The 25,759-nt window shown below is 43.2% G+C and overlaps 2 protein-coding genes across 12 annotated transcripts in view; one reads left to right on the top strand and one right to left on the bottom strand.

Annotated features, from left to right (window-relative positions):
- LOC119720730 (centrosome-associated protein 350-like) overlaps nt 1-15,683 on the top strand; it is a 41,332-nt gene extending 25,649 nt beyond the window's left edge. Inside the window, exons 13-23 of one of the 3 annotated variants that reach the window (XM_038190549.1) lie at nt 710-1,148; nt 1,353-1,634; nt 2,151-2,315; nt 2,843-3,030; nt 3,497-4,268; nt 4,872-5,281; nt 6,484-6,870; nt 8,647-8,930; nt 9,458-9,618; nt 10,736-11,087; nt 11,688-15,683. In XM_038190549.1, coding sequence (XP_038046477.1) covers nt 710-1,148; nt 1,353-1,634; nt 2,151-2,315; nt 2,843-3,030; nt 3,497-4,268; nt 4,872-5,281; nt 6,484-6,870; nt 8,647-8,930; nt 9,458-9,618; nt 10,736-11,087; nt 11,688-14,911 — 6,664 coding nt within the window. In that variant the 3' untranslated portion in view covers nt 14,912-15,683. Of the gene's footprint in view, nt 1-709; nt 1,149-1,349; nt 1,635-2,150; nt 2,316-2,842; nt 3,031-3,496; nt 4,269-4,871; nt 5,282-6,483; nt 6,871-8,646; nt 8,931-9,457; nt 9,619-10,735; nt 11,088-11,687 lie in introns of all 3 variants that reach the window. The other 2 variants (XM_038190550.1, XM_038190548.1) reach the window with 2 other exon arrangements.
- Nucleotides 15,684-21,606: 5,923 nt separating this feature from the next.
- The window catches only part of LOC119720215 (bromodomain-containing protein 2-like), a 50,001-nt gene continuing 45,848 nt past the window's right edge, over nt 21,607-25,759 (bottom strand). For all 9 annotated transcript variants that reach the window (XM_038189815.1, XM_038189817.1, XM_038189813.1 and 6 more), the window contains one exon: nt 21,607-25,261. In XM_038189815.1, the coding sequence (XP_038045743.1) occupies nt 25,196-25,261 (66 nt within the window). In that variant the 3' untranslated portion in view covers nt 21,607-25,195. The remainder of the gene's footprint in view (nt 25,262-25,759) is intronic.

Here is a 25,759-nt window from a genome sequence, read left to right as displayed (position 1 = left end):
ATAATTACCCGAGCCGGAGGCGAGGGTAATTATCAGCACCCAGACTATAAGCGGTATTAAACAGAGTGATAAATACCGACCGAGCACATATTTATTCCCATTCATAAATACCTTATCCGTAAAAAATATCAAATAATTCGTTCAAAAAATCCCGATTTTGTTCAACAAGTTCACTTCATGCTTTTTGAAACATCCCTCTAGCAAAATAATGGAGTGTTCTGCTGGCGAGTAAGATGTAAACAACCCTTTTATGGAGATTGACGCGCGCGTAACATGTTCTGCGCGATGTCACGCAGAACGCACCTGGGGCGTTGCGTTTTGAATTTAGAACTATAAAATTCTGACTCGCTTGTAGTGTTGCGCATGCCTACGTGAGGATTGTGAACGTTCAACCAATGAAACGGTAAGAGGCACTGGATTTTTAGGAGTCCACATGTTATTGTGACACTGGAAAAGTGTTTAAGACCAGCTAGCCATGTCTTTATCATCCGTTTAAGACCGGCCACGTGACGGGCTCTCGACCAATAGGAATAGCTAAACTGTCTGAGGTATTTATGAATTGAAAATAAAAATTGCTTCAAATTCAAAGGATAATTTTGGGGACACTGCACAGTGTTCAATTTGAGAAGATGCTGGAATTCTCTGTGCGAATCTTTCATAAGGAATCTATTTTTGTATGCTTATTTCCATCTTTACATTTTCTACACAGTTCTGGTGACGATGCTGCTCACCCCAAACGAGTCCCGCGTACTCCGAGCCCGAAAGCCTCTCTCTCCCCGCATAACACACCCACCGACAAACAAGCCTCCCCCTCTCTCCTAAGTCCCGCCCAGTCCCCGGGCTCCAAATCGCCGTCCAGCCCCAACAGCACTCTGTCTTCCGGGTCCCTCCCCCGGTCCCCTGCACACCGGTCACCGTCCAGTCGTAGCAAGTCGTCCGGCAGTAGGAGCCAATCGAAAAGCGGCCGGTCCAAGCGGTCGTCATCGCGGTCATCGGACACCAGGACACGCTCGTCCATTTCCACCAGGTCTTCACTGGCTAAAGGTGCGGGGAACCAGTTTATGCCGGTCGACGGTGCACCGTCAACAGAAATCACCGGCGATAAGGGATCAGAAAGACCTCTGCCGCGGGGCGTCCTTGATCCGAGGGTAAGTTGAAAAACCTTTTCCACTTGTGTTTTAAAAGTAATACTTCAGTGCTTCCAATGTTAACCACATGACACCGGTTCGCTGCTGACTTGTGCTTAGCGCAAAATCTGACTAAGCAATATTCATGGGTTAGCAGCTCAATCAAATCGGGTCCAGGTTCTATCCTAAGTTTAATTTGAATTTTTTTGGTTTCATTTTCAGCAGCTTCACCCTACCGTGACCGCCAAGCCCCCTTTACCTGCCCAGTACTCCCCCGCCGCGCTCAGCCTCAAGATGGCCTCGGAGCTGAACCTCTTAGAGACCCTGGAGGAATCGGTCCGGCAGCTGTCGGACCTGGAGCGCACCCGCCACGTCTCCCTGGCGCAGCAGGAGAGCGTGTCGCTGGCCCGGGTGCTGCAGGCCCGGCAGAGAGACCACGAGCGGGAGATTCAGCTGCTGTCGCTGAAAGCTCGACAGGAGGTTGAGGAGGCTAACAAACAGCTGGAGGTAGGTCCCTAAGTTTAGAAGTTTTAAAGGTTTTCAGAGGATTCAGGAAGGTTTCTGACAAATGCATGGGCCTCACAAAAACCTACTGTTTTTGTGAGGCCTGTTTTGTCTGCTGCGTGATTATTATAACCTTTGCTAACAAATGTTGGAAGCAGAAATTTCTTGAAGATAAGGTTTTTTAGTTCAGAGGGTGTTCTCGCAAAAGGAAAACTGAACTGAAAACTGTTGGCAGCAAGCTTACAGCTTACTGAGCTTAGTACGAGTGAAATGCGAAAACATTTCAAAGTTATTTACTTTTTTTAAATTTTATAGTCAATTTATGACAAAGGAGCTCTAAGTAGACAACAAAGGCACCCTTGAATAATTTGCCCTTGGCAGACCACAACAGAGTACTCAGTAGCTCAGTTGGTAGAGCACCCATGCTGTGTTCCAGAAGTTGCAGGTTCAGAAGCCCCTCCAATAAATATCGGTCTTCAAGCCAAGAATTTTTCCAATTTGAACTTGAAATCCTTACAGGTTGTTCGTCAGCGAGCCGTCGAGACCGCATCTGACGCCGAACGCGTCCTGGCCCAGGCGCGTCGCGAGGCAGCCGACGCCGTCAGCGATAACGCCCGTCGCTTGATAGAATCTCAAGCAGAAGCTGCGAGAGTCACGGCTGAGGCGGCAAAACAGATGGCAGAGGTACGGTCTTAGAATTTTGCATTATAAATAAGAAGTGAAAGCAAATTTCTGTGCTGAGCAGATTTCAGTGCTGAGCAGAGTTCCGTGCTTAGCAGATTTCTGTGCTCAGCAGTTTTCCGTGCTCAGCAGATTTCCGTGCTCAGCATATTTCTGGCTTAGCAGATTTCCATGCTTAACAGATTTCCGTACTAAGCAGATTTCCATACTTTGTAGATTTCTGTGTTAAACAGATTTCTGTGCTTAGGAGGTTTCCGTGCTTAGCAGATTTCTGTGCTGAGCAGATTTCTGTGCTGAGCAGATTTCTGTGCTGACCAGATTTCTGTGCTTACCAGATTTCCTGTCATGTCTGTGCTTAGTAGATTTCCGTGCTGAGCAGATTTCCATGCTCGGCAAATTTCCGTGCTTAACATATTTCCGTACTTGACAGATTTCCGTACTTGGCAGATTTCCATGCTTAGCATATTTCTGTGGTTAGATGTAACGAACTGGTCCCAGATAGACAATCTTGGTCAAACACTATCTTACAGGCGCATCGGAATCCGCTGCAGCCACCGGCGCCCAGCTATGACCCGGGCAAGCTGGCCTCCGACACAGCGACAGCGGCAACCACAGCGGCAGTGACGGCTGCTCTAGAACAGCAGCGACTACAGCAGATAGAGTTCCTGAAGGAGATGAAGGGCAGCCTGGCCCCTCCCGCTCCGTCTGTCCACACAAGGTGCGTTGAAACTCTAACCCTCAAAGATTCTTGAGAAGAAGGCTGGGCTTACCTTTGTCAGCCTGGACCTGAAAGTCTCAGTGAAGACACTGTTTGTTAAAAAAATCATGGTAGAGTCTTGGAATCCTGCACCACCCATACATGATGATGGAATATTTGGCTGCAGAAGAATTGCGGTTTGCATTCCAGTTTGCTGTGCTCCTCTTTATGCTTGTATGCTCAGTACTTGTTGCTTGTTCAGTGCACCGTTGTGATGCTGTTGTGGTTCTCAGTGGTCTTGTGTCAAACTGGAAGGCCGAAAGAGAGACACTGTTCTCTACCTCCAGAGCTAGAGGCTCCTAAGATCAAAACGACATTGGAATTGGTCATGAAAAGCCCTTATTTTGTCCTGGAAAGGCCATGGAAAAATCACGGACTTACATTTCAAGATTTTTGTGTATTCCTCTTTCTCTGTCAACGTGTACAGATCACTAGGCGTGGGTGACCCAAAAGCCCATTCCAACCAGCCCAGCTACAACAGCAACAGCAGCAGCAGCGGCAGTATGAGCAGTCGATCAGACGGCCCCCGCTCCCCAAAACAGGACTACTCAGATGACTTCACCGATTCCCGCTCAAGGCTTCCTAAGTCCCCAACCGCATCCGAATCCATCCGAACGGCAAGCAACGTCTCCACAAATCAAGAGAAATCCAGCTCGTCCATTGCGACAGAGTCCGGCTTTTCTCCAGTCAGGACTGACTACTCTCCTCCGAGCCGACGAAGTAACTCCTCAATCAAGACCGCCTCGGATGTTGACGCAACGACTGCAGTCAGGAGCCCTAGTATTGCTGAGGACATCCTGGACAACAAGCAGAGCTACTACAGCTCCCCGAGCGAGTCCAGGACCAAGACATCTTCGAGTCTCACCCCGTCCTCAGCGAGCACCCCTATCAGAGGCAAAGAAGAAGCCAAGATCTTCGACATCCGCCAGTCCGCAACCGGCGACTTAGCCTTCCTGGATGACTCCTTCCACCTATCGGCCGAGATGCTTCGACAACAGCTGCGCGACGAGGAGGTACGGGCCCAACAACAGGGGGCGCTCTTCAAGCTGCGGGAGAAGACGCTTCTAGAGAAGGCCAAAGTGGAGCTGGAGTGGCTGGAGCATGAGAAGCGACGGCTCAAGGAGAGCGGAGACGCAGAGAAACTGCAGACGGTCCGCAAGAAGCAGCAGGCATTGGTGGCCAAGGTCCAACAGGAACAGGTAAGGTTGAATAGCGCCCTCTATAGGTCATGCACCACGCCACTTGTAAAGATCTTCTGTGGAAAGCGCAGCTTCATTGTTAGATTTTGTAGACAGGATTTTTACAACACCATGGCTTTTTTGTTTGGCTTCTCTAAGAGATTTTTAAGGCCACTGACTTTTGACACTAGGTATTGGTCCTTGTTTCAGGAATGTGAAATCCTACCAAATAATACCAAAATTTAGGGTGTTTACATTTTGTTTTGGACGTTGTTGTGGCTTGTAAATGATTCTGAAGCCAGCGATGGAGCCCAAGCCAGAAATGTTGCCAACATTCCAAAAGTGACCTCAATCAAGGATCTTTTGGAGAAAAAAAATTCATGGCTCTCTCTTCGGTTTGTGCTAAGAGCAAGTTAGGATGTGCTCTATTAATTCCACAACGCAAGTGTCGAAGGTCTATACATGTACCACTTACGCCTGATTTCTTCTTCCTGGCTGTGTCAGGTAAATGGTAAATGGGTTCCTCTTTCGTCTCAGTGTCCTTTATCTTTGGCCTGTCAGAAACCTCTCCAAAATATTGTTGTTCAGCTTGATAACTCTTGGAATTTGTTCCCTGATCTGTAGGCGGAGATTCGACGACTCCGTGCCGCCCAGAAAGCAGCCAGTCACGAGCGCCAACTCTTACTCTTCCAGCAGCAGGAGATCCTGCGCATGCGCAAGGCCACCGAGGCCGTCAAGGACCACATGAAGGACCTGTCCAACATCTCCATGAGCTCGTCAGTAGGGGGCGCTCTCAGCGACAACCACGTGGTCGCGGTATCGCTGGAGTCGCCCTCCTCGCCAGAACTCCCCGAAATTCTGTCCGACTCCACATTGGATAGTCCAACAGGGGTCAAGAAAGTGGGGCCCGGAGAGGGCGCGGGGCCCGGTGATCATGAGAAAGAAGGCGGGGCGAAGGGCGGGTTGTCGCCTGCCGAGAAGCAAGCCCAGGTTATGCTGAAACTAAAGAAGATGCAGCAGCCTCTGAGCATGAAGTGAGTTCGATATCTTTGTACGATTGTTTCAAATTAATCCGAACTCTTTTGGTGTTCCTACTGAAAAAGAGTTTGAACTGGCCATGGATTTTTGTCGTTTTGACACTCCAAATGTTTTTTTTCTCAAATATATTTTTCCTCGACCAACTTCCTGAAATGTTCATTCACTTCTGAAAATTGGCCATTCATTTTCTTCTGAATTTGAGAATCGCTCTGAACACGCGTTTCATTTTCGCTACCAGAGCATTCGATACCATTTCAGTTCAATCAATTAAGTGATTGAGCAGCACCTTTCGTTTATGTTCATTCAGATTCATTTACAAGACCTCTTTTTCGTTTCTAGAGGGCGATTTCAAACATTCACCATTCTATTTTACATGTTGGTATCAGGTTTGGAATTCTGTGATGCAATCTGCAATTTTGAATGAGAAAAATGTACTTTTGATTGCACATTCACGAAATTGTATTCCAGAACTCTGCGCGAAAAGGTATGCTTGCGTATATAAATGAATGAATAGGTAATGTAATTGGCCGTCTGTTTCTCAAAACCGAATGCACAGACAATGAAAATGATTGAACTCTCGCTGAATTGAAATGTGATTAAAGAACTGCATTTAAGTTCAGACGAAAGTGAATGACTGATTTTTAGAAGTAAATGAATATTTCAGAAAATTGGGCGGGAAAACCTATATCAGCCAGGAAAGATTATAAAAAGAATATTAATTAAGCCATTTTTCTAAATAATTAATCATCTTAAAGAAAAGAGAAACAATTTTATGCTAGGGTGACACTGTTCAAAAGAAATCATCAAAAAATCTTGAATCTTATCAGTGCACCAAACCTCTGTCAATCTTTAATAATTTAAATTCAATTTTTTGGCATATATTTCTAATACTTAAAATTACCTAAGTATGAGTTCTAAGAAGAAGTTTATCATACATTTATAAAAATTGAATTGAATTGCATTAGAGTTTATTTGTTATTGTCGACTAAATTTGAACTCTCGCTGTAGATCCTTTGAGCAGCTATGATGAATTTATAAACACAAATTTCCTCGCAATGTGTGATCCAGTGTAGTCCTGGTATTAAAATGCACTCCAAATCGCCATACGGACATCCAATCAAATCAGTCTCGGTCCACGACTCCCCAGTGTGCAGCTTGCCTTGATATTCCATACCACTCGCCGGTTCCACCCTTGCAGGTACCTGACCAAGCGCGAACACCAACTAACCAAGCGCAGACGGAATGCCGAAGAGTTACTTGCCTGGCAGCGACGCCTGGACGAAGAGGAGTCGCAGATAGTGAACATGGAACGCGAGGCCATGCGACGATTGGACAACGGCAACGCTAAACCCCGCCCACCAATGAAAGCACTCCCGCCTCCCAGTCCGAGAGATGACTCCGCCCCTGATGACTCCCCTTCCCGGATCACCTCGGATGCAATGACGGACACCAACAGTACCCCTCGGGGGGAGGGGCAAAGAGATATCAGTGGGCGGGCGGCAAGCAGCAGCTCCGTGCCCGAAGACATCAGTCATGATAGTAGCGTTCCGGAAGAAGTCATTTCGGAGGGATCACAGAAGATCAGGTTAGTCTTGGGTCACCAGTAGAACGGGTTACCAATTTCATGGCTCTGCTTATGGTAAGCATAAAAAAATAGAAACATTTTGTTTGGCAAAAAAGAATTTGGCTAGCACAAAAATTTAGGTAAGCATAAAAAAATTCAATTAGCATAAAAAATTTGGTTAGCATAACAAAATTTGTTAGCATAAAAATTGGTTAAGCATGAAAGATTTGGTTAGCATAAGCAATTTGGTTAGCATCAAAAAATGTGGTTAGCTTACAAATTTTTGTTGGCATAACAAATTGGGTCAGCATAAAAACAATTGGGTTAGCATAATTAAAAGTAGGTTAGCATATACCAAAATCGGGTAAGCATAATGAATTTGGGTTAGCAAACACAATTTGGTTAGCCTCAAAAGTTTTGTTAGCATGAAAAAAAAATGGTTAGCATGAAAAATTTGGTGAGCATGAAAAATTTGGTTAGAATAGAAAATTTGCTGACCATAGGAATTTTGTGAAGTGCAGAAAATATGCGAGTACAATAAAAAAAAAGGGCTACTCAAGAATAGCTTACCAACAGAAATGGCATAGGAGTATATTTCTGATAAGTTTCCAATTGAGTTGTGCTTAGCACAACAGTTTGCTGTTTTACTTTCTGATTAGGAGATCAATGGAAAAAAATCATAACATCAATTTGTGACTATCCTTTGCATAAACAAGTTTTTATCTCTGCTTGGCCGATTGGCTATATTTAGTCATCTGCGAAAGGAATGCCATGGTTGAGTGATCAGCACTATAATGATATCAGGTTTAACTCGTTCTCCTTACGATGTATGTGTTTTATATTCACACATTTGATTTCCTATAATATGACCCACAGTGCGTTATGCAGGGTAGTAAAAAGGCACATTATTTTTGCCGACCTAAATTTTCTTGGGAGTTACGACAATAAGTGCCATATACATGTACATGGTAAGGATCAATTTTTGTCGACAAAACTGGTCAGAAAACACTCAGAAAACTGCCGTCAACCCTAAAAGGCCACTTTCTGCTAAGTGACAAATCTATTTTAACCAATTCACGTCTGGATTATTTTGACAAGAACGGAACGAGGCGCGGGATTACCTTTCACTCGACCTCAAGCAGGGGTGTGAAATCTCAGCTTTTTAGCTGATTTCAGCTTTTTTTGTTTTGGATTTCGGCTTTTTCCCCTCACTTGCTGTGTACAAAAGTATAGGAGATTTCCAAAATTCAGCTTTTTTACAACTTTTTCAGCTGTTTTCAGCTATTTTTATCAGTGGTCACTCACACCCCTGCTCAAGCCAGGCGGGTTGAAGCCATCACCCTAGGGCAGTAGACTCGTATTTCCGGCCTCGATTGCTGCGAGCGGGTCGCTGACAAATATTTCCGGCCTCACTTCCCTGCGTGTTTATCTGTCATCCGTTTCGAATACCGCAAAACTTTGGCATGTACAAGTATACACGGCCTCTGGTGCCAACTGGTTAACAGGATTTTAGAGGGTCTAGTTGCAGAAGACTTTAAGTGTTAACTTTTTCTCTAAATTACCTATGCAAGCATAAAAAAGTAAGTTGCTCATGCATGCTCATGTTACTGAGAAAGAAAATGTGAACACATGTTCTTACTTGGCTGTAGATCCTGTCAATCAAACAGTTTGCTTGAACCAATTAGATCATGACTTTTTGGTCATGTGACCACGGTGTGGGCAGGACTTGTGGTCAGATTATGAAAAGTCCGTGAGAAAAATTGTATTAATCCTGTTGTTTTTGTGTGGTATCTACAGCAGTTCACGGACGGCTTCTGTCGTCAACAACGTCTCCAATGATGACACCCTCAAACACACCGACTCCGTCCCCGAGGAGTACGCCAGCGAGTCCTTCGAGTCCGCCGATCAGACCCTCACGCCCACCAGACCCCCCGCAGCGGCAGCTGCAGTGCCCCAACGCTCCTACCACAGTCCACCGTCTAGTCTGGAGTCGTTCCGGGCGCCGCTGTCCCCCCACCGCAGGATCATGGAGTCGGAGAGCGGGTCCGAGTCTGAGAAGTCATTCTCTCAGACTGTGTCGGGTGAGTCTTAGAACCACTGCCACGTTCGGTACGTAAACCAACTCATGAGAAACCAGTTAATTCTTTGACAATGCAACTTATAGCTTGTGAGTCCCTTTCGAAGACAATAGTGTTGACTTGTTACTTCGGAAATTAAACTTAAAAGGAACAGTCCATCATTTGTAATTTGTGCATTATGTTCGTTTGAAGCAACAAAAGCGCTCAAAATCTAAAGAAGGGTGCTTAAAACTAACCTGATGAAGTTTCAACTCAGTGAATGCTACATATTCATAGAAAAATGTTCTAGGATCTCGATTTCAAATCAACAGTTGCCAAACCATGTTTTGAATTGCACCTAATTCAGCGTTCTCAACCGATTGCATTAACGCAATGTCCTGCACTGAACCAATGATTTATAGCAACCGCATGTGCGTGTGGGTCGTGTCAACGCTTTACGCGCACTTTGCCGAAATAAAAACAAACTACAAATTGAAATTTGGAAAGGCCTTCTTTCATTGTTTTCTTCAACCTGCTCTTTCATACGACAGAAATCGCGTCCGACCAGAGCGACATCGAAGGGCGGGTCAAGGCCCTGGAGTCGGAGCTCCGGAAACGCAAGATGGAAGCGGACAAGCTGCGCCGTCAGCAGAAACGCATGCAGCGGGAGAAGCTCAAAGCCCAGGAGGCTAGTCTCAAGAAACAGCTGGAGGTGAGTAACAGTGGCAGGAGTGGCGCGGTGCATAAAGCGCTCGTCTCTCATCACTGTGGCCGGGTTCGATTCCCGACTCAGGTCATACCGGTATGTGACCTGTTCTGTCAAAAGCAGACGCTTCTGGGCAGAGGTTGAAATTGAGATAGGGCCACAAAACGCTGTCGGGGTGATTTTTATTGATTTTCAAATTTTTGCATATTTGTAATCCTGAACATATATTATAAAAGTTTGAAACCCTAATTTGAACTCTACATATACTATTTTTGATGATTTTGATAAGGTATATCAGTTAAAGAAATAACTGTTTTGTGACGTTCGTGGCCATTTTCTCCGTTTTCTACTTTTCGACACAATGAACTTCAAAAAAGCATAACTCTGCCCAGGAATGACCGGTTTCAAAAATTAAACCACCTATTAAAAGGAAAAAGAACATATGTTTATAATATGTTAAAATATCATTTTCGACCTTATGCCCAGAAAAGTCTGATTTTGACAGAACAGGTCACATGTGTGAGTAGAGTTATTGGTTGATTCTCTCCTGTGCCACGAGGGTTTTTCTCTGGGTTCTCTGGTTTTTCTCCCTCCCGTAAAAATCTCCCTCCCGTAAGCTTAAAGCACAAGGAAATTGCATTGGAGTTACTGCACAGTGTTGGTTTTTGGCAGATTTACAAAGCTTCCTTGAACAAGAAATCCTCAGGATTTGCCATCTTTTGCTGTGAATCTTGCAGTTTTCTCAAGGCACTTGTCGCCGACCCTGCCAATGAACTGGAAAAAAAATGGTTTAGATCTTCCATCTTCCCCCTAAGACCACAAATGAGGATCACTCACTGTAATATCGGTCTTTGCCCTTCCTTTTATTATTTTATAAGCAATGTATACTCTATCCCGTCCTTGAGCTTTTGAGAAAAGAATTCACTATCTTGTTTGGGTAGGACTTCACCCATGATGCTTTGCTTGCTTTAACTAGTTCAGAGGTGTACAATTTAAACCTCTTTGATGCCAGTTCCATTGAGACTTGTGAAGTTTCTTTTGAAACCAACCCTCAACCTGCCCTTTCTTTATCTTTCTGTCGTTCAGTTTCATGACATCTTGATCCCTCTTGTTTTTTTATCAGTCATACGACAAGCTCATCGAGAAGACCAAAGCCGAACTCAAGAATGAATCGGAGGCCACCGCCAAGACCACATCCCTGGCCGTCAAACCCCAGATCAAGCAGCTGCGCATGTCAGAAGCCCAGCGCCTCAAGGACCGCTCCCACGCCCGCTCCCTGCGCCAACGCACTACCTCCGATAGTAGCCGGGAGGGCGGGGCCGAGCTGGGAGTCTCACGGAAGCAACGGTCGGTGTCGGAGGGAAGCATGTCCAGCAGGTCCAGCTTGGATGAGGAAGCCGGGCCTGGGAGAGATCACTCCTACACGTCGTTGGGCTCTGTCTTCACCCCACCCACCACGCCACGTCTGGTTGAAGGTGAGCTTTTGTTTAACTCCCCTTTAAATTTGAATTTTTCGTTTTGCCCTTCACTGATATTATAAACCCATGCTTCCAACGCTTGGTACAAAATACTTCACAAGATCCCCACGACCTTTTGCCATGGCTTGCCATTGAGCTAGACAGAGGTGCATGGCCTATTTGAATTCAGGTCAAACTTGGTGACAATAAACTTTGGGTAGTTAACTTCAGATGACATTTGAGGTCAAAAGTCATCTGGGGTTCAAATGAGGTCATCGTTCATTTTGGTTAGGTTCACTGAAAAGTGCTGTCGTATGAAAAGTCAGACTTCACTCTCAGCCAAGCTTGGTGACAATAATCTTTGGGTAGCGGGACTTCAGATGACTTCAGACATTTGAGGTCAAAGTTCATCTAACGGTCAAATGAGGTCATTGTTGATTTTGGTTAGGTACACTGAAAAGTGTGCTTACTAACTGGCTGTATAAATACTGCCACCATGCCAGGGGGATTTTTTTGCTTAACAGTTTTAACAGTAATGGGAAAATATGACATGTTTCAAATACTCTTAATCGATTTAAATATTAAACTTTCTGCTTTTCCTCTTCTCATTAAAACTAGATATCACACCACGACCTCCGAAATCACCATCGCCATCACCATCACCATCTGCCAAACAGAACAGAAGCAGCGTCTCCTCCAACATTTCCGAGGAAGTCTTTGACAGAACATCAAGCAGTACCTCAGATGAAGACTCCCAGAGGGCAGTAAACGCCGGCCAGAGTCCTGATGAATTGTTTCGCCAGAAGCAAGGACCCCATCAGTCGGAAGAACCAGAGGAACGCAAAGATTCTTCCGTGGTGTCAGAAGTGTCTGAGGACATCCCGTCAGCTTACAGTTCAATTTCAACCACGCCTGATGCCTCCCAGAAGGAGTCGCCCAGGTCTGACACGGAGAGGGACACTCGGAAAATGAGCCCAATCGGGAAGGCTCCCGGGGACGCTGGAGTCACCGTTCAAGATGTCAGGGGTCAAAGGTCAGACCAATCCGAAGCTTCGGATGTCCCTGAGGAGGTCTTCTCTGCAGCGAGCTCGGTTTCGCAAGACTCTGTGAAGTCCGTTTCAAAGAAGATCGTCTTGGACGAGACCAAACATTCTCCCGAGACAGACCTAGTAAAGACCGCAGAAATGCTGGAGAAGAGATCACCATCACAAGCATCAGTTCACTCTGTGGATGAGCTGTCCCAGAGGAGTGAAAAATCACACTCCTACTCCAGCTCTGTGAGATCCTCTCATCGATCTAGGACTCAGAGTGAACAATCAGGAGCTAGCTACAGCGATGATTTCTTTGAGTCGTCTGTCTCTATCGGACTGAGGAACAAGGAGAGTCCCTCAGAAGACACAGATGACGACATCAGTGAGCAACTATCCATTGCCAGTGAACCCTCTGAGCCAAGTGTGGCGAGCAGCGGGAAGCTAGGATTCAATTTGTCGACGGACAAGCTCTCAGTAAAGGCGGCAGAGGATGACCAAGAGGCTGCTCCCGAAGTGACCATCTCAGAGAGGGATGTCATCGAAGAGCACAAGTCGGAAGCCATCGGTGAAGAGGATGACAAAACCCCTGTGGCCTCTCCAGAACAACTTGAGTTCTCCCAAGACTTCACTGGATACCAAATCGGAGACCGAGTGACGGTGAGTGGCCAGCACAAGGGAACCCTCCTCTTTAAGGGGTTGACCCATTTTGCCCCAGGCTGGTGGGGAGGCGTTGAACTTGATGACCAAAAAGGGACAAATGATGGCTCGCTAGATGGGCACATCTATTTCCGCTGCACACCGAGTCATGGCATGTTTGTCCCGGCTGACAGAGTAGAGCACCTTGCTCCTGAACCTCAGAGAGCAGAAACAGAACCTGAGCAAGTCTCTTCTGTCAAGGAGGATCTCCCCAGCGCGGCATCTGAAGTTTCTGACCCAAGCCATAGAAAGCTTGTTCAAAGTCTTAAGGACAAGGAGGAAGACAAATTTGAACGCTCCCTGTTGTCGTCACTCTCTTCCAAGACCCCATCGGAGTCCATGAAACCTCTAGCTCAGGTGCTGAAGTCTGAAGCCACTGATGATGATTCAGTTGTTGAGGACCTCTCAGAGCCGATGACCGATGATGCTGCCTTGGCTGCCCTCATCAACTCGGCGGCAGCTGCAGTGGAGTCTTTCCATGAGGACGACATCGATGAAATCTTCCCTCCAACTGGGGATGCTCAGACCCCACGAGGAGCTCCTGAACCAGAAGTCACTTCCTTGCAATCAAAGGAGCAGCTTGTTGACTCGATCACAGACCACCTGACAACACTTGTTGTCAGGGACTCTGTGAAGGCAATATCAGAGGCAGCCGAGAAGCAGACCTCAATGGATGGCAGAAAGGTAGTCGGGGATGCCAAGAGCCCCTTGAGAATCACATCAACAGAGAAGCCGAGCAGCTCTCTGCTTGAAATGCTTGTCCACGATGATGCTGTCACATCTCCAAGAGATGATACAGAGGAAAGGGTAAAAGAACAAGACAAAGTGGATGAGAAGGAAAACCGAAAGGTTGAGATCAAAAGAAAGCTCGACTCCACAACCCAGACTCTGCTCAATGATGCCATTACGGACATGATGGCCCTCAGAAACAAACGTGCCAAAAGAGACATAAATGAGTCTCTGACGATCAGCAATGATGAAATCAAGTCAGAGAACCTGAGGACTAAGCCTATGCCAGAATCACCCAAATCGCCCTCCCCAGAGACCCCCTGTCCATCACCGTTTGTGCGAAATGCCACCCCGTACACACCGGATAGCGAGAGCCCAGTCCAGCAAGAGGATACAACACTCGCTGATGACATCTTCATCAACCGCGTCAAGGTGGAGACCAACAACGAGGACTTCAAAGATCAGGACCAGCTGCCTGTGGCACGGCCAGGATCTCCCGTCTTCGGGGAGTCCAGCGGGTTCAACCCTGAGGCCCTCAGTGAGAAGCTAGAGCAGATGCAACAGCTCGGACAAGACATCTTTGAGGGGGATCTCTTCGGGGAACAAGAGTGGTTTGATGATGACTTTGGCTCCATGCCCAAGAGCAAGAGCATCATTCAGGTGCCGGTCCGGAACCAGGAAACTCCAGTGCCCTCCCTGCCAAGTCCCGGAACCCCAGAGCCAAGCAGGTTAGACCTGACTAGGATCACCCAGGAACCCTTCTACGCAGTGCCACACAACCGTAAGGATATGAAATCCCTAGTGGACCAGTCCGTCCGAGTCTTTCACGAGAAGGTCGTCCAAGGAGAGAGGACAGTCTTCCTCTCACCACCAGTAGAGATCATGGGGGAGGACACCCAGGGTTCAGACATTGAGAGCACAAGCCGGAAGTCCTACAAGCGGCTTGTCTTTGACCTGGTTGGTGAAGCCTACCAGGACATCACTTCGGAGCAAGAGCAGAGCGAGCAGCTCCCCTGGACCAAGACCAAACGGAGACCCCGCAAGTACTTCTTTGACAGGCCTCCCAGGGAGCTCCCGGACATAGCCCAGGTTGTAGAGGACCGGGCTCTGTTTGTAGCCGGCCTGACTGGCCGGCCCAAGTTGGACCCGACACTGAACCGCTACGGGAAGAAGAAGAAGGACCACGTTGATGAGATTCTGACCTTGGAGCTGCGGGAGGAGGAGCAAGAGTGGGTGAACTACGACGACGACGAGTTGGCCGTCAAGATGCAGCTGACCGAGGCCATCTTTGATTCGCTGCTGATTGACACAGCTATGGTGTTGAGCAGGATTCAGGACAAACGACGGGCGCGGATGGGTCCGCCAGAGCCGGAAATTGAGTTTTGAACAAACACAAGGTGAAAGACAAATTATGAAACAGAACACAAACAGGCATTTGCCTTTAAAAAAAATGTTTCTGTTGTTCATACAGACGTTTCAAACCTACAAAGATTCAAAACACAATCATTTAAAGGATATCGCTATTGACTTGATAAGGAGACAAATGAGTACACAAACTCGGATGAAAGTGCAAGTTAGAGAAAGAGTGCATTTAATACATTGGTAATGGCACATTTAAAGCTTTAGAAGAAATTAAAGAAATGAAGATATTGGTACAAAAAGGCTTTGCCCTTCAAGGCTGTGGTATATTAAAGAAAATAGTTGTACTTTTAAAAAGAAGCGTCAAGGTTTATTAGATTAAAATGCAGCAGTCAGTATCAAGGAGAAACGTGAAGCTAATGAGAGATGCACTTTAAAACTCCTACGCTTCCAACATGTCGTGCAAGATAAAAAAATCTTCCAAAAATCGTAGCCTTTTCGGCAGTTGCGCCTGCAGCAAACAAAACGTGGTCTTCTCTCAAAATCATGCAACTTCCGGGGCACAGTGAAAAAAAGTAGCATACAAAGGCAAAATTCTCTTCATCTTTGAAATAGATGTCATATGAACAAATTTTAAAAAAAGAAATGCAAATGTGACCGAAAAGCGATATTCCAAGTAATTTTGTGGATGGTTGGTATGTACAAACGCAGTGTAAATTTTCCTCTATTACTGAAAATGACGACTTGTACATTACTGTAAGTGCTCTTTGGCCAATTTCATTTTGTAAAAAAAAAAGAATACTTTATTATTTATACGCAGCAGTGCCTAGTATAAAGAAAAAGTCTATGCGCAATCCCTTGCAAGTGCAGTTGTAAATAATGGAAATACAGTACCATTTTTAATGTTGGTTTTTTAAGGGTAGCAGTGCTGAAAAGAGGAAATTTTTGCATTTTTGGGACAAAATGCAAAGTTTTTTTTGTAATTTTACCAATTGCCAATACGGACATTGTGTGTGAGATAACATTTGTTTTTTCAATTTTTTTTTTAGTGTGGTAGAATTGCTAGAATAAGCTGTAGTGCTAAGTTGATGGAAGTTAAAAATCCACTGTCGACATTTGCATGTTTCATGAAATGTGCATGAAACAAGCGGGACCAGACTATACTGCACCAATTCCATGAATAGGCAAGCCACGTAAATCTGGTTCCAGACCAGTGTAGTCACAAGTGACAGTCAGACAGTGAGATAGGTAACCAGTCTAATTCACAAGTGACAGTCGGTCAGTGAGATAGGTAACCAGTCTAATTCACAAGTGACAGTCAGTCAGTGAGATAGGTAACCAGTCTAATTCACAAGTGACAGTCAGTCAGTGAGATAGGTAACCAGTCTGATTCACAAGTGACAGTCAGTCAGTGAGATAGGTAACCAGTCTAATTTACAAGTGACAGTCGGTCAGTGAGATAGGTAACCAGTCTGATTCACAAGTGACAGTCAGTCAGTGAGATAGGTAACCAGTCTAATTTACAAGTGACAGTCGGTCAGTGAGATAGGTAACCAGTCTAATTCACAAGTGACAGTCAGACAGTGAGATAGGTAACCAGTCCAATTCACAAGTGACAGTCAGTCAGTGAGATAGGTAACCAGTCTAATTCACACGTTACAGTTACTCAATGAGATAGGTAACCAGTCTAATTCACAAGAGACAGTCAGTCAGTGAGATAGGTAACCAGTCTAATTCACAAGTGAAAGGACAAGTTTGCATAGAATTTGAAGGGCTAATTTGAGGTTTTTATCAAGGCTGCATACAATGATTCGCATGTGGTGATTTCTCACCAGATTATATACCAACTCAACATTCGTAAACCATGTGCCAATTCCCAACCGTTTATTATCTTGACCAAACTTTGTGGATTGTATCCCCATCCCAAAGGGAGAATGCAAAATTATAGGTAATTATACAACACTTGCTTTTGTTGTAAGTTTAAAAAAATTGATGGATTTGGGGATTAGTATTTTACAGCATATTTTGATTCCGACCTGTTTAAAGTCTTGTGTTCTAGATGCTAGAGAAACCAAGAAACAAAAATGATGTTCATATAGTCTGGTTCCTGACCCTACTTCAGACTATTAAAACAGGGCAATTTATAGACGTCGGGACTTGTCAGGTCAGGGAACCAGATTAGCTGGCTTGCACACATTCATTGTAAACAAAATGTGGACTAACTAAATTTGGTAAATTGGGGTCAGTATTTTTTGAAAAAATAAATTAAGTTTTTTCCAACTATGGTCGGCTGACCATCGTTGGAAATTGATACAAAAAGGCCACTTTTCTTGAAAATGACAGCATACCAGGTGCTTGAGACCATTCTTCACTTACAGTCAAGTAAGCTATTTCATAATAGTTTGGTAGTTTTGTTTTTGGATGTTTTGCAAATGTTGCATATTACCTTTAAACAGCGGTAACTCAGGGTTTTACTGCAAGGTAAATCTTGAGATACATCTTGAGGTATATTTCAAGGCAGAACTGGAGGAAAATCTCGAGGTCAACCTTGAGGTAAATCTCCAGGTAAACCTTGAGGTAAATCTTGAGTTATCGCTGTTTAATTTCACATTCTCTTCAAATATGGAATCCATGTCTAAAGTGAATTCTTGAAGTGCCATAAAATTACTACCCGTAGCTTGTTAGAAGTAACTCATCGGTTTGTTTTTTTAAAGTAATATTAGGTTGAAGGTCATAGGTTAAAGGTTATAGATGGGTAAGTTTCTAGGTTGCATGTACATATTAAAAAATAAGATAAATTCCAGCACTATGCCAAAGAACATTGTAAAAATATATAATAAATGCTGCAGACGTGTAGCAATAGCTAAGAATGTAAACAAGCCTTAGCACTGATATCTGTAAACCTTTGGGCCAACTGTATAGAGATATGTAACAAGCACTCTAGGAATAAGACCGCAATGCCAGCATTCTGTGCAGGCACTACTCAAAACCATTAAACTGCACACATGTATAGAGTAGAGGTACACTTCAAAATAAGACCAACATTAAAGGCTTTCGTGGTTAAAAGTGTTCAGTAATACTTGATATAAAATATACAATAACAAATTTGCCAAATAGTGATCAATTTCCTTCAAATAACCTACATTTGCCATTATTCCACACTGTCCGATGCAACTGAACTAACTTCACAAATGTCTTTTTAACAATCCCAATGTACTTTCGGAGCATTATGCAGAGTATGTTTTTAATGTTATTACCATACACATACTTCATCTGTACGTAGTCATGTCATCCCATGTAAGGCTTTAACACAACTAAAAAAAAGGCTGAAAATAGGTGCTTTGTACCCAGTAGTTTATCCACGAGTTGGAATTTGTAGATAAATTTATATTTACCACCGGGTTTGATTAATTTTGTTGTCATTAGAAAATACATTGATCATTTAGAAGCAACTTTGAACTCGTAGCAGCTATAAATTTGGATGAAGAAGATTAGTCTGGTACCAGAATCATAACCTGCCATCTGTCATCAGGTGTACAGTCTCGCCCTTCCAGGTACTAGACGAAAATGGCCGCACATCAACTAGAAATAGAAATTTATCACAGTGGATGGGTGTAAAAATGCATTTCTCCAGAAAACGTTGGCAATTTTAAGCGTATCTAATACTATGCGAATTGTACATGTATGCTATTACTAGTATTTGTTGGTGTCTAATAATTTATTATTTGCGTGAACATTTTTGTACTGCAATATTTAAAAAACAAATTACGTTATTCTATTATTTTGTAATGTCAGAAGTTTGATTAATGGTTTAGTAAGGTGTTCATTTTTGAAAAGGCTTCCACGTTTTTAAGTAAATACAATATCCACAAGTTACATTTTTCAGTTTTATCAGTCATTTTCAGCACGGTAATTTTTGGTTTTTAAAATATTAGGAGTTTAAATTTGGAGACTGACATGTACTTGCTTTTTTGGGGGAAATGTTATGTACAGTGTATGAATTAAAATTGGGTAAACATCAAGACTTCAAAAGTAAGAAGCATTCCCGTAAATTGATTAAGATTTTAAACGATTTTGTAAAGCATGTATGTAATACTAAAGTGACACATATCCTATCAGAATCGATGTAACATGTACAATTTTAAAAGAAAAGTTGCACCGACATGCATTGTAATGTGTACTATCCAGCGGATGACGCTATTTATACAAATTATTGTAATCTTTGTACATGTTTTGGGGCAGTCACATGTACAGAGACTTTTGCTGAAAAATGTATGTATTAATATGCAAAAAAATGCTCCAAAAGCCGACAATTTGTGTATAAATGCATTGATGTAAAAAAGTGAGAAAAAAATGCTTAAAATGGCCTTTTTGAGTCAAGGTGTATACATGTATATACAATGTAAGTATTGCGAATTGGTGTACAATGTCTGAGATGTGTATATGTGTATGAAATAATATGACAACAGATCAGAACAAAAAATCCAGTCATTCTGGTCTGAGTTATTAACGTGTTTTTGTGTTTAAAAAAAATTTTTTTTTTAATATGATTTAAAACGTTCACTCCCACCAAAATTTTGTGTAAAATCAAACAAAAATGTTATGTTTTCTAAAAACAATTTGACGATTTTTGCCCAACTCCTCAAAATATTGGGTGTTTGAATATCGATTGATAAATTCCTACATTGTTCCCGAAACGTCAATTTTTGGCCAAATTTTATTAAAATACAAGGCTAACCCCTTACATTTTTTTTCTTCAGTTTTCAGCCGAATTTTTTTATTGTCGCCCCCAGCGGTATTAACGCTCGTACCGCTGGGGGCGACCTTTATTGTCGCCCCTAGAGGAACTTCTGCTAGGGGCGACATATAATTGGTCGCCTCCAGCGGTATACCGCTACGGGCGACTGTTGTTGAGCGCCCCCAGCGGTACATACCTCTAGGGGCGACTGTATACCGCTACGGGCGACTGTGTTGATCGCATACCGCTACGGGCGACAATTGTTGGTCGCCTCCAGCGGTACATACCTCTAGGGGCGACTGTTGTTGATCGCCTCCAGCGGTATACCGCTACGGGCGACTATCGTTGGTCGCCTCCAGCGGTATACCGCTACGGGCGACTATTGTTGAGCGCCCCCAGCGGTACATACCTCTAGGGGCGACTGTATAACTCTAGGGGCGACTGTGTTGATCGCATACCGCTACGGGCGACTATTTTTGGTCGCCTCCAGCGGTACATACCTCTAGGGGCGACTGCGGTTGGTCGCCTCCAGCGGTATATCGCTATGGTATACCGCTACGGGCGAGTCGCCCCCAGCGGTACGTACCTCTAGGGGCGACTGTGTTGGTCGCCCCCAGCGGTATATCGCTAGGGTATACCGCTACGGGCGAGTCGCCCCCAGCGGTACGTACCTCTAGGGGCGACTGTGTTTGTCGCCTCCAGCGGTATATCGCTATGGTATACCGCTACGGGCGAGTCGCCCCCAGCGGTACGTACCTCTAGGGGCGACTGTGTTGGTCGCCCTCAGCGGTATATCGCTAGGGTATACCGCTACGGGCGAGTCGCCCCCAGCGGTACGTACCTCTAGGGGCGACTGTGTTGGTCGCCCTCAGCGGTATATCGCTATGGTATACCGCTACGGGCGAGTCGCCCCCAGCGGTACGTACCTCTAGGGGCGACTGTGTTTGTCGCCTCCAGCGGTATATCGCTATGGTATACCGCTACGGGCGAGTCGCCCCCAGCGGTACGTACCTCTAGGGGCGACTGTGTTGGTCGCCCTCAGCGGTATATCGCTAGGGTATACCGCTACGGGCGAGTCGCCCCCAGCGGTACGTACCTCTAGGGGCGACTGTGTTGGTCGCCCCCAGCGGTATATCGCTAGGGTATACCGCTACGGGCGAGTCGCCCCCAGCGGTACGTACCTCTAGGGGCGACTGTGTTGGTCGCCCCCAGCGGTATACCGCTACGGGCGACTGTTATTGATCGCCCCTAGCGGTACGTACCTCTGGGGGCGACCCGTTGTTTGTCGCCCCCAGCGGTATATATTTACGCTCGTACTGCTGGGGGCAACCTTTATTGTCGCCCCCAGCGGTATATATTAACGCTTGTACCGCTGGGGGCGACAGTTGTTTGTCGCCCCCAGCGGTACTTACCTCTGGGGGCGACCCCGATTGATCGCCCCCAGCAGTACGTACCTCCGGGGGCGACCGTTGTTATTATTTTATCTTACCTCCAAAGTAATTCCTGCATTGTTTGGAGAAAAGTAAATTTTGGGCCAAATTGGACTAAAAATGATAAGGTTAACTATTAAAATCTCTTGCTTTTTTTAATTTTATTTTTGGCAAAAAATATAATTGCTTGAAATGTGCATGTTCCATGGACAAAATGTGCCATTCAAAAGGAACAATGTGTCAAAAAATGGGGGCAAATTCTGTCAAAAATGATATCCATCCAGCAAGGTTTTTTGTGCAAAAAATCTTCACAATTTTGGGTTGTAAGAATACCGCAGTGCTCAGCTTTTAGCAAAATCATGAAGTGTTCGTGAAGAGAGAAAAAACATTAATTAGCTGACACTCTAAAATATATTAAAGATACTTATTTCTTTAAAAAAAACACGCAGGGTAAACACCAAACGTGAAGGGTTTTTAATACAATAACATTTCGGGGTTTTTTTGGAATCGCAGTCTGCTGGAATTTCAATGTCCATCAAACAATCAAGAAAGTATTATAGAGCTGATGTACAAAATACCTCTTTTTATTGTCAACTTGCCCTTCTTTCTCCAGGGGGGAGAATCTTCATAAAATGACAAATAAATACAAACAGAACATTAACAAATGACATACAAATGTTATCAACAAAAATTGAAGAAAAAACAAGGAAATTGTTTAAATCTCGTCATCTCCTCCACTATCACCTCTTCTTAAAAATTGGTCGATTGAATTCTGTAAACATTGATAACCTAGGAAAGAAAACAGTATTTCTGTTGCAAGTACTGTACGCACAATTATTATTAGTATTTTACTGAAATATCCTATGAAAAACAAAATTAAAAATGTCAACAGAAAAATAAAAACAAATTGATGTCTTGCCACTTTATAAAACAATTGGACAAAAATTCACATTTTCGCATTAGACTCGGTCACCTCCGATCTAAAAACTCTGAAAACTTGAATCTTACACGCTTTTGAGAGAAGACCAAAGCGAATGTAAGCGTGAACTTTTTTTCAAAAAGGTTTTAAGACTGAATTAAGTTGTGTTGGCAAACAAAACAATTTAATAACATCCAAGTATCTGTTTGAGTAAGCGTAACATTCGGAATCTAGAGCTAAGACCACGTTTTATAAAGAACTCAGAAATTTGAAAAAAAGGTGAGAAATGTGTCCGTGCTGTAAGTTCAATGAAACAGGCTTGCATGCATCTACCAACCATTGAAGTAAAAATTGAATTTGACCACTTGTGCTTTTCCAATTAAGATTAAAATCTGAAGTCTCCTGTCCAAAATGAGGAAAACGAAGATTGTAATTTTTCTTTCTCAACTCTCAGAATTGCAAGTGGCACAAAAATTAAAATAAAATAATATTCATAATTCATAGTCATTTTCCCTCACTGTTCACACACAACATTACAAATGTACAGAGTTTATATTTACCCTAAAATTGTAAATTAATTACACCCTGTCGTGAATTACGTATTCACGAGAGTCAGAATTATGTAATATGTGTGAAAGAAATTGAATAGTTCAGTTTAATACAATGTGTCTGGTCGTGCTTTCTGAAAACACAAATTTGATTGTTTTGCGGAGTTCCGTGATTTTCTTTCTCACTGAATTAGCTCAATTTGAAACATGTACACTTGGAAAAATCCACTCTGAATAATAGACAAACTGTGATTTTTTTTTTAAAGTAACAACTGCAACAGTCTATAAATTATTTGTTTTACATTTTTCCTCTACTTTTTTTAGGTTAACCAAACTTAACTAACATCTAATTCTACACAACTGGAGTTCTGGTCTGGTATTTACGTGTTTACATGTAAAGATATCTTCTCATGCTTCTGGAAGTAAATTTTTGTTCCCTCCTGATTATCGCAACTAAAACTTTGATTTAGAAATTGGGAATAATTCAAATTTAATGGAAAGCAGGTACAATGTTAATTGTTCAACTTAATAATCAGCTCCCATTTTCTTACTTTGATATCACTATACACATATTGCCGGGCTACACTTCAATATGACAACCCAATAAAATTAAGTCAAAGTAATACTCCACTCGTCGTACACTCATATTTAAATACATCATACTCTTAATTGTATTCATAAATTATGCAAATGTCCTTCGCCCTTTGACCTGCATTATATACAAATATAGCAGATGTGTAAGTTGTCGGTCAGTTTCGGTCGAGTGTTTGTATACATCAATGCGTCTGTGCGGAGTCGTAAATGGTTTAAGTAGAGCCCGAAGGGGTTGTTGTCTGTGCCTGGTTTAATCCCTGATAGTCTGGCGCCCCAGGTACCGGAACGGCAAACTGTACACATACTCATTGAGACCCTGGGAACCATACCGCTTTGAGGCGGTGACAGCTTATACAACAACCCTTTGGGAGGAACATTCAAAGTTACACATAATGCATAGATAAGGAATTGTGTTGGTTAGATATGACGTGGGTTGGGAAGATACCAGTGCAAAAACAAAGAGTACTTTTACCAAAATTGTCAAATGTAAGTTTGATAATCTCGGTAAACTGTTCAAAGTGGAGAACATTTTGGTAAGCTGTTGATTGACGCCGAAAATTGACTGGCAACTTTGCAATTTTGAAGAACTCTAGTCATATATTTGTGCAATCCAGTCATATTTTTTATTCAAAGATGAGAAAAAAATAGTAGTACTAAACTGCTGAACAAGGTATTAAACACAAACACTATTTTTTGTTAACCACTGAAATTTAAAAACAACATTTTGTAGACTTGATATCAAAAATTAGAAGGGAAGAATTTGAGATTTTTATCGTGTGTGGAGGCCAATTGACAGCATTTGCATTTATCTTGCCTGCCATTTTCTCAGTTATATCAACAGAGGGCTCTCTGGACACATGAGGCGCCCAACTGATTCGGAAAATATGGAATGTGGCGATGCCTAAAGCCCAGAAATCCTTTCTGCAGTACGGCAAAAGCGAGAACGTCGCCCTCGCTATAAGATGTACACGATCCAAGATTCCTTAAAGATTACTTCCCTCATTTGCGAACGTGCTCAAGAAAAGTGTCTACATGTAATCTTTCGACACTAAAAGTGAAGCAAGAAAATTTACCCCACATGGAATCACATTTATCTAATGTACAATTTTACATAAATAAGGCGAGCTCGTGATATGGTGACAAGCATTTTATAAATAGTGTGTCGATTTATTCTCATTTTTATCTGTACACTTTTTTTTCCTCTCTAGCTCCTGATTTCCCCCAGAAAATAAGACTCTAAATTTTGGAGCATATTTCCTCGGCTGCCTAACGTCTCAACTAACTTTTGCTTTTTATTTATTTTTCCTTAAGGAGACCATGAATTGTTTGGTTGTTGCACATACTTAATACCCAAAAATTCATAATAATAGTCCTCACTAAACACTTCAAAATTAAGAATAGTCACAAGTACTTTAAGTAATCTTTAAAAGCGTTTTCCCATTCATTTTAAACTAGCTTTCAAGATATTACCAAAATTTTTGTGATTACTTTTCTTTCTTTGGATGTCTCAAGACTTTCAAGTTTTTTTTTTGCTGTTGGAATATCGCTTAAAAAATAAGTGCAAAGTTTCACTCAAATTATCTGTGCCAGAATTAAAAACCAAACTCGAGGATCAGAAACGTTTTTTATGAACTTGCTTCAACTCAAACCGTTGCAAGTTATTGACAAGTTCATTGGAGACATCTTCAATGATTTTTCCTTTCTTTATAAAAGTGAAAGTCTTGAGGAATGGTCACCTTTTTGCAGCTGAACACTTCTCAAAGAACTCCCCTCAGAAAAATTCTTTAGATTCTCAATCCACAAAAGCACCATCAGAAAACAGAAAAACAGAGTTCCAAGCATCTTCAGAAAAAAAAGAGCTTAGGCTGGTGCCTGGCAAACTGCCAGCCACTTCCTAGTGCTCTTTGCTGTGTGACTCTGGGTACCTGACCAAGATGGCTGCAGTGTGGAGACTGAATCCTTGCTTGCCTCTTGAAGGGGGAGGGGGTGGAATTCGGAATTTGTCTCGAGTTCTATGTTGCGTCTGTCACCATCGAGTCTTTGGGGAATAAGATACGGAGCGTCCAGACTTCTTTGTAGATATCAAAGCGTTCCTTCAAACTGGGACATGATGTCACTTTGTTGGTTCATATCGATTGCACCTGCCATCTGAGAGAAAAAATAAAACAAAAAACCCCAAAATTCACAATAAACTCAAAACAAATGCGCACAAGTCGATGAGTGTGTTATCATTTATGAGACAAAGTCTTGCGACTTATGATTTTTTTAAAATCACATTCGAAGTGATTTTAACACTCGACGTAAACGTTGCATCAGCATTTCACCTAGAACTTATGCCTGAACTGATCGGCTGTAAAAGAGGGGACCAAAAATCGTGCTGACATATTGCTGATCTGTGCACTGCCATCATAAAATGAGCTTAAAAGTCTGACTTTTTGGAAAATCAGATATTTTTGAATATCTGGATTCTGCAGATCAAGAGCTTTCCAATGGTATACGATGTTAAGGGGTGCTGAGTTCAGAAATGGAAATATAGACCACCAACTTACTTGAAGTTGTACAACTGATTCTTGAGAAAATGGCATTTACAAAACCTGCAGTTGTGTTTACAGTCAACTTATAATAAACGGGATGAAATAGGTTTTT

Source organism: Patiria miniata, unplaced genomic scaffold (genome assembly GCF_015706575.1).
Source record: "Patiria miniata isolate m_02_andy unplaced genomic scaffold, ASM1570657v1 HiC_scaffold_9, whole genome shotgun sequence".
Classification (NCBI taxonomy): Eukaryota; Metazoa; Echinodermata; class Asteroidea; order Valvatida; family Asterinidae; genus Patiria; species Patiria miniata.
The sequence above is the reverse complement of the archived record's forward strand: the minus strand, read 5'-3'. Positions and strand labels throughout refer to the sequence as shown.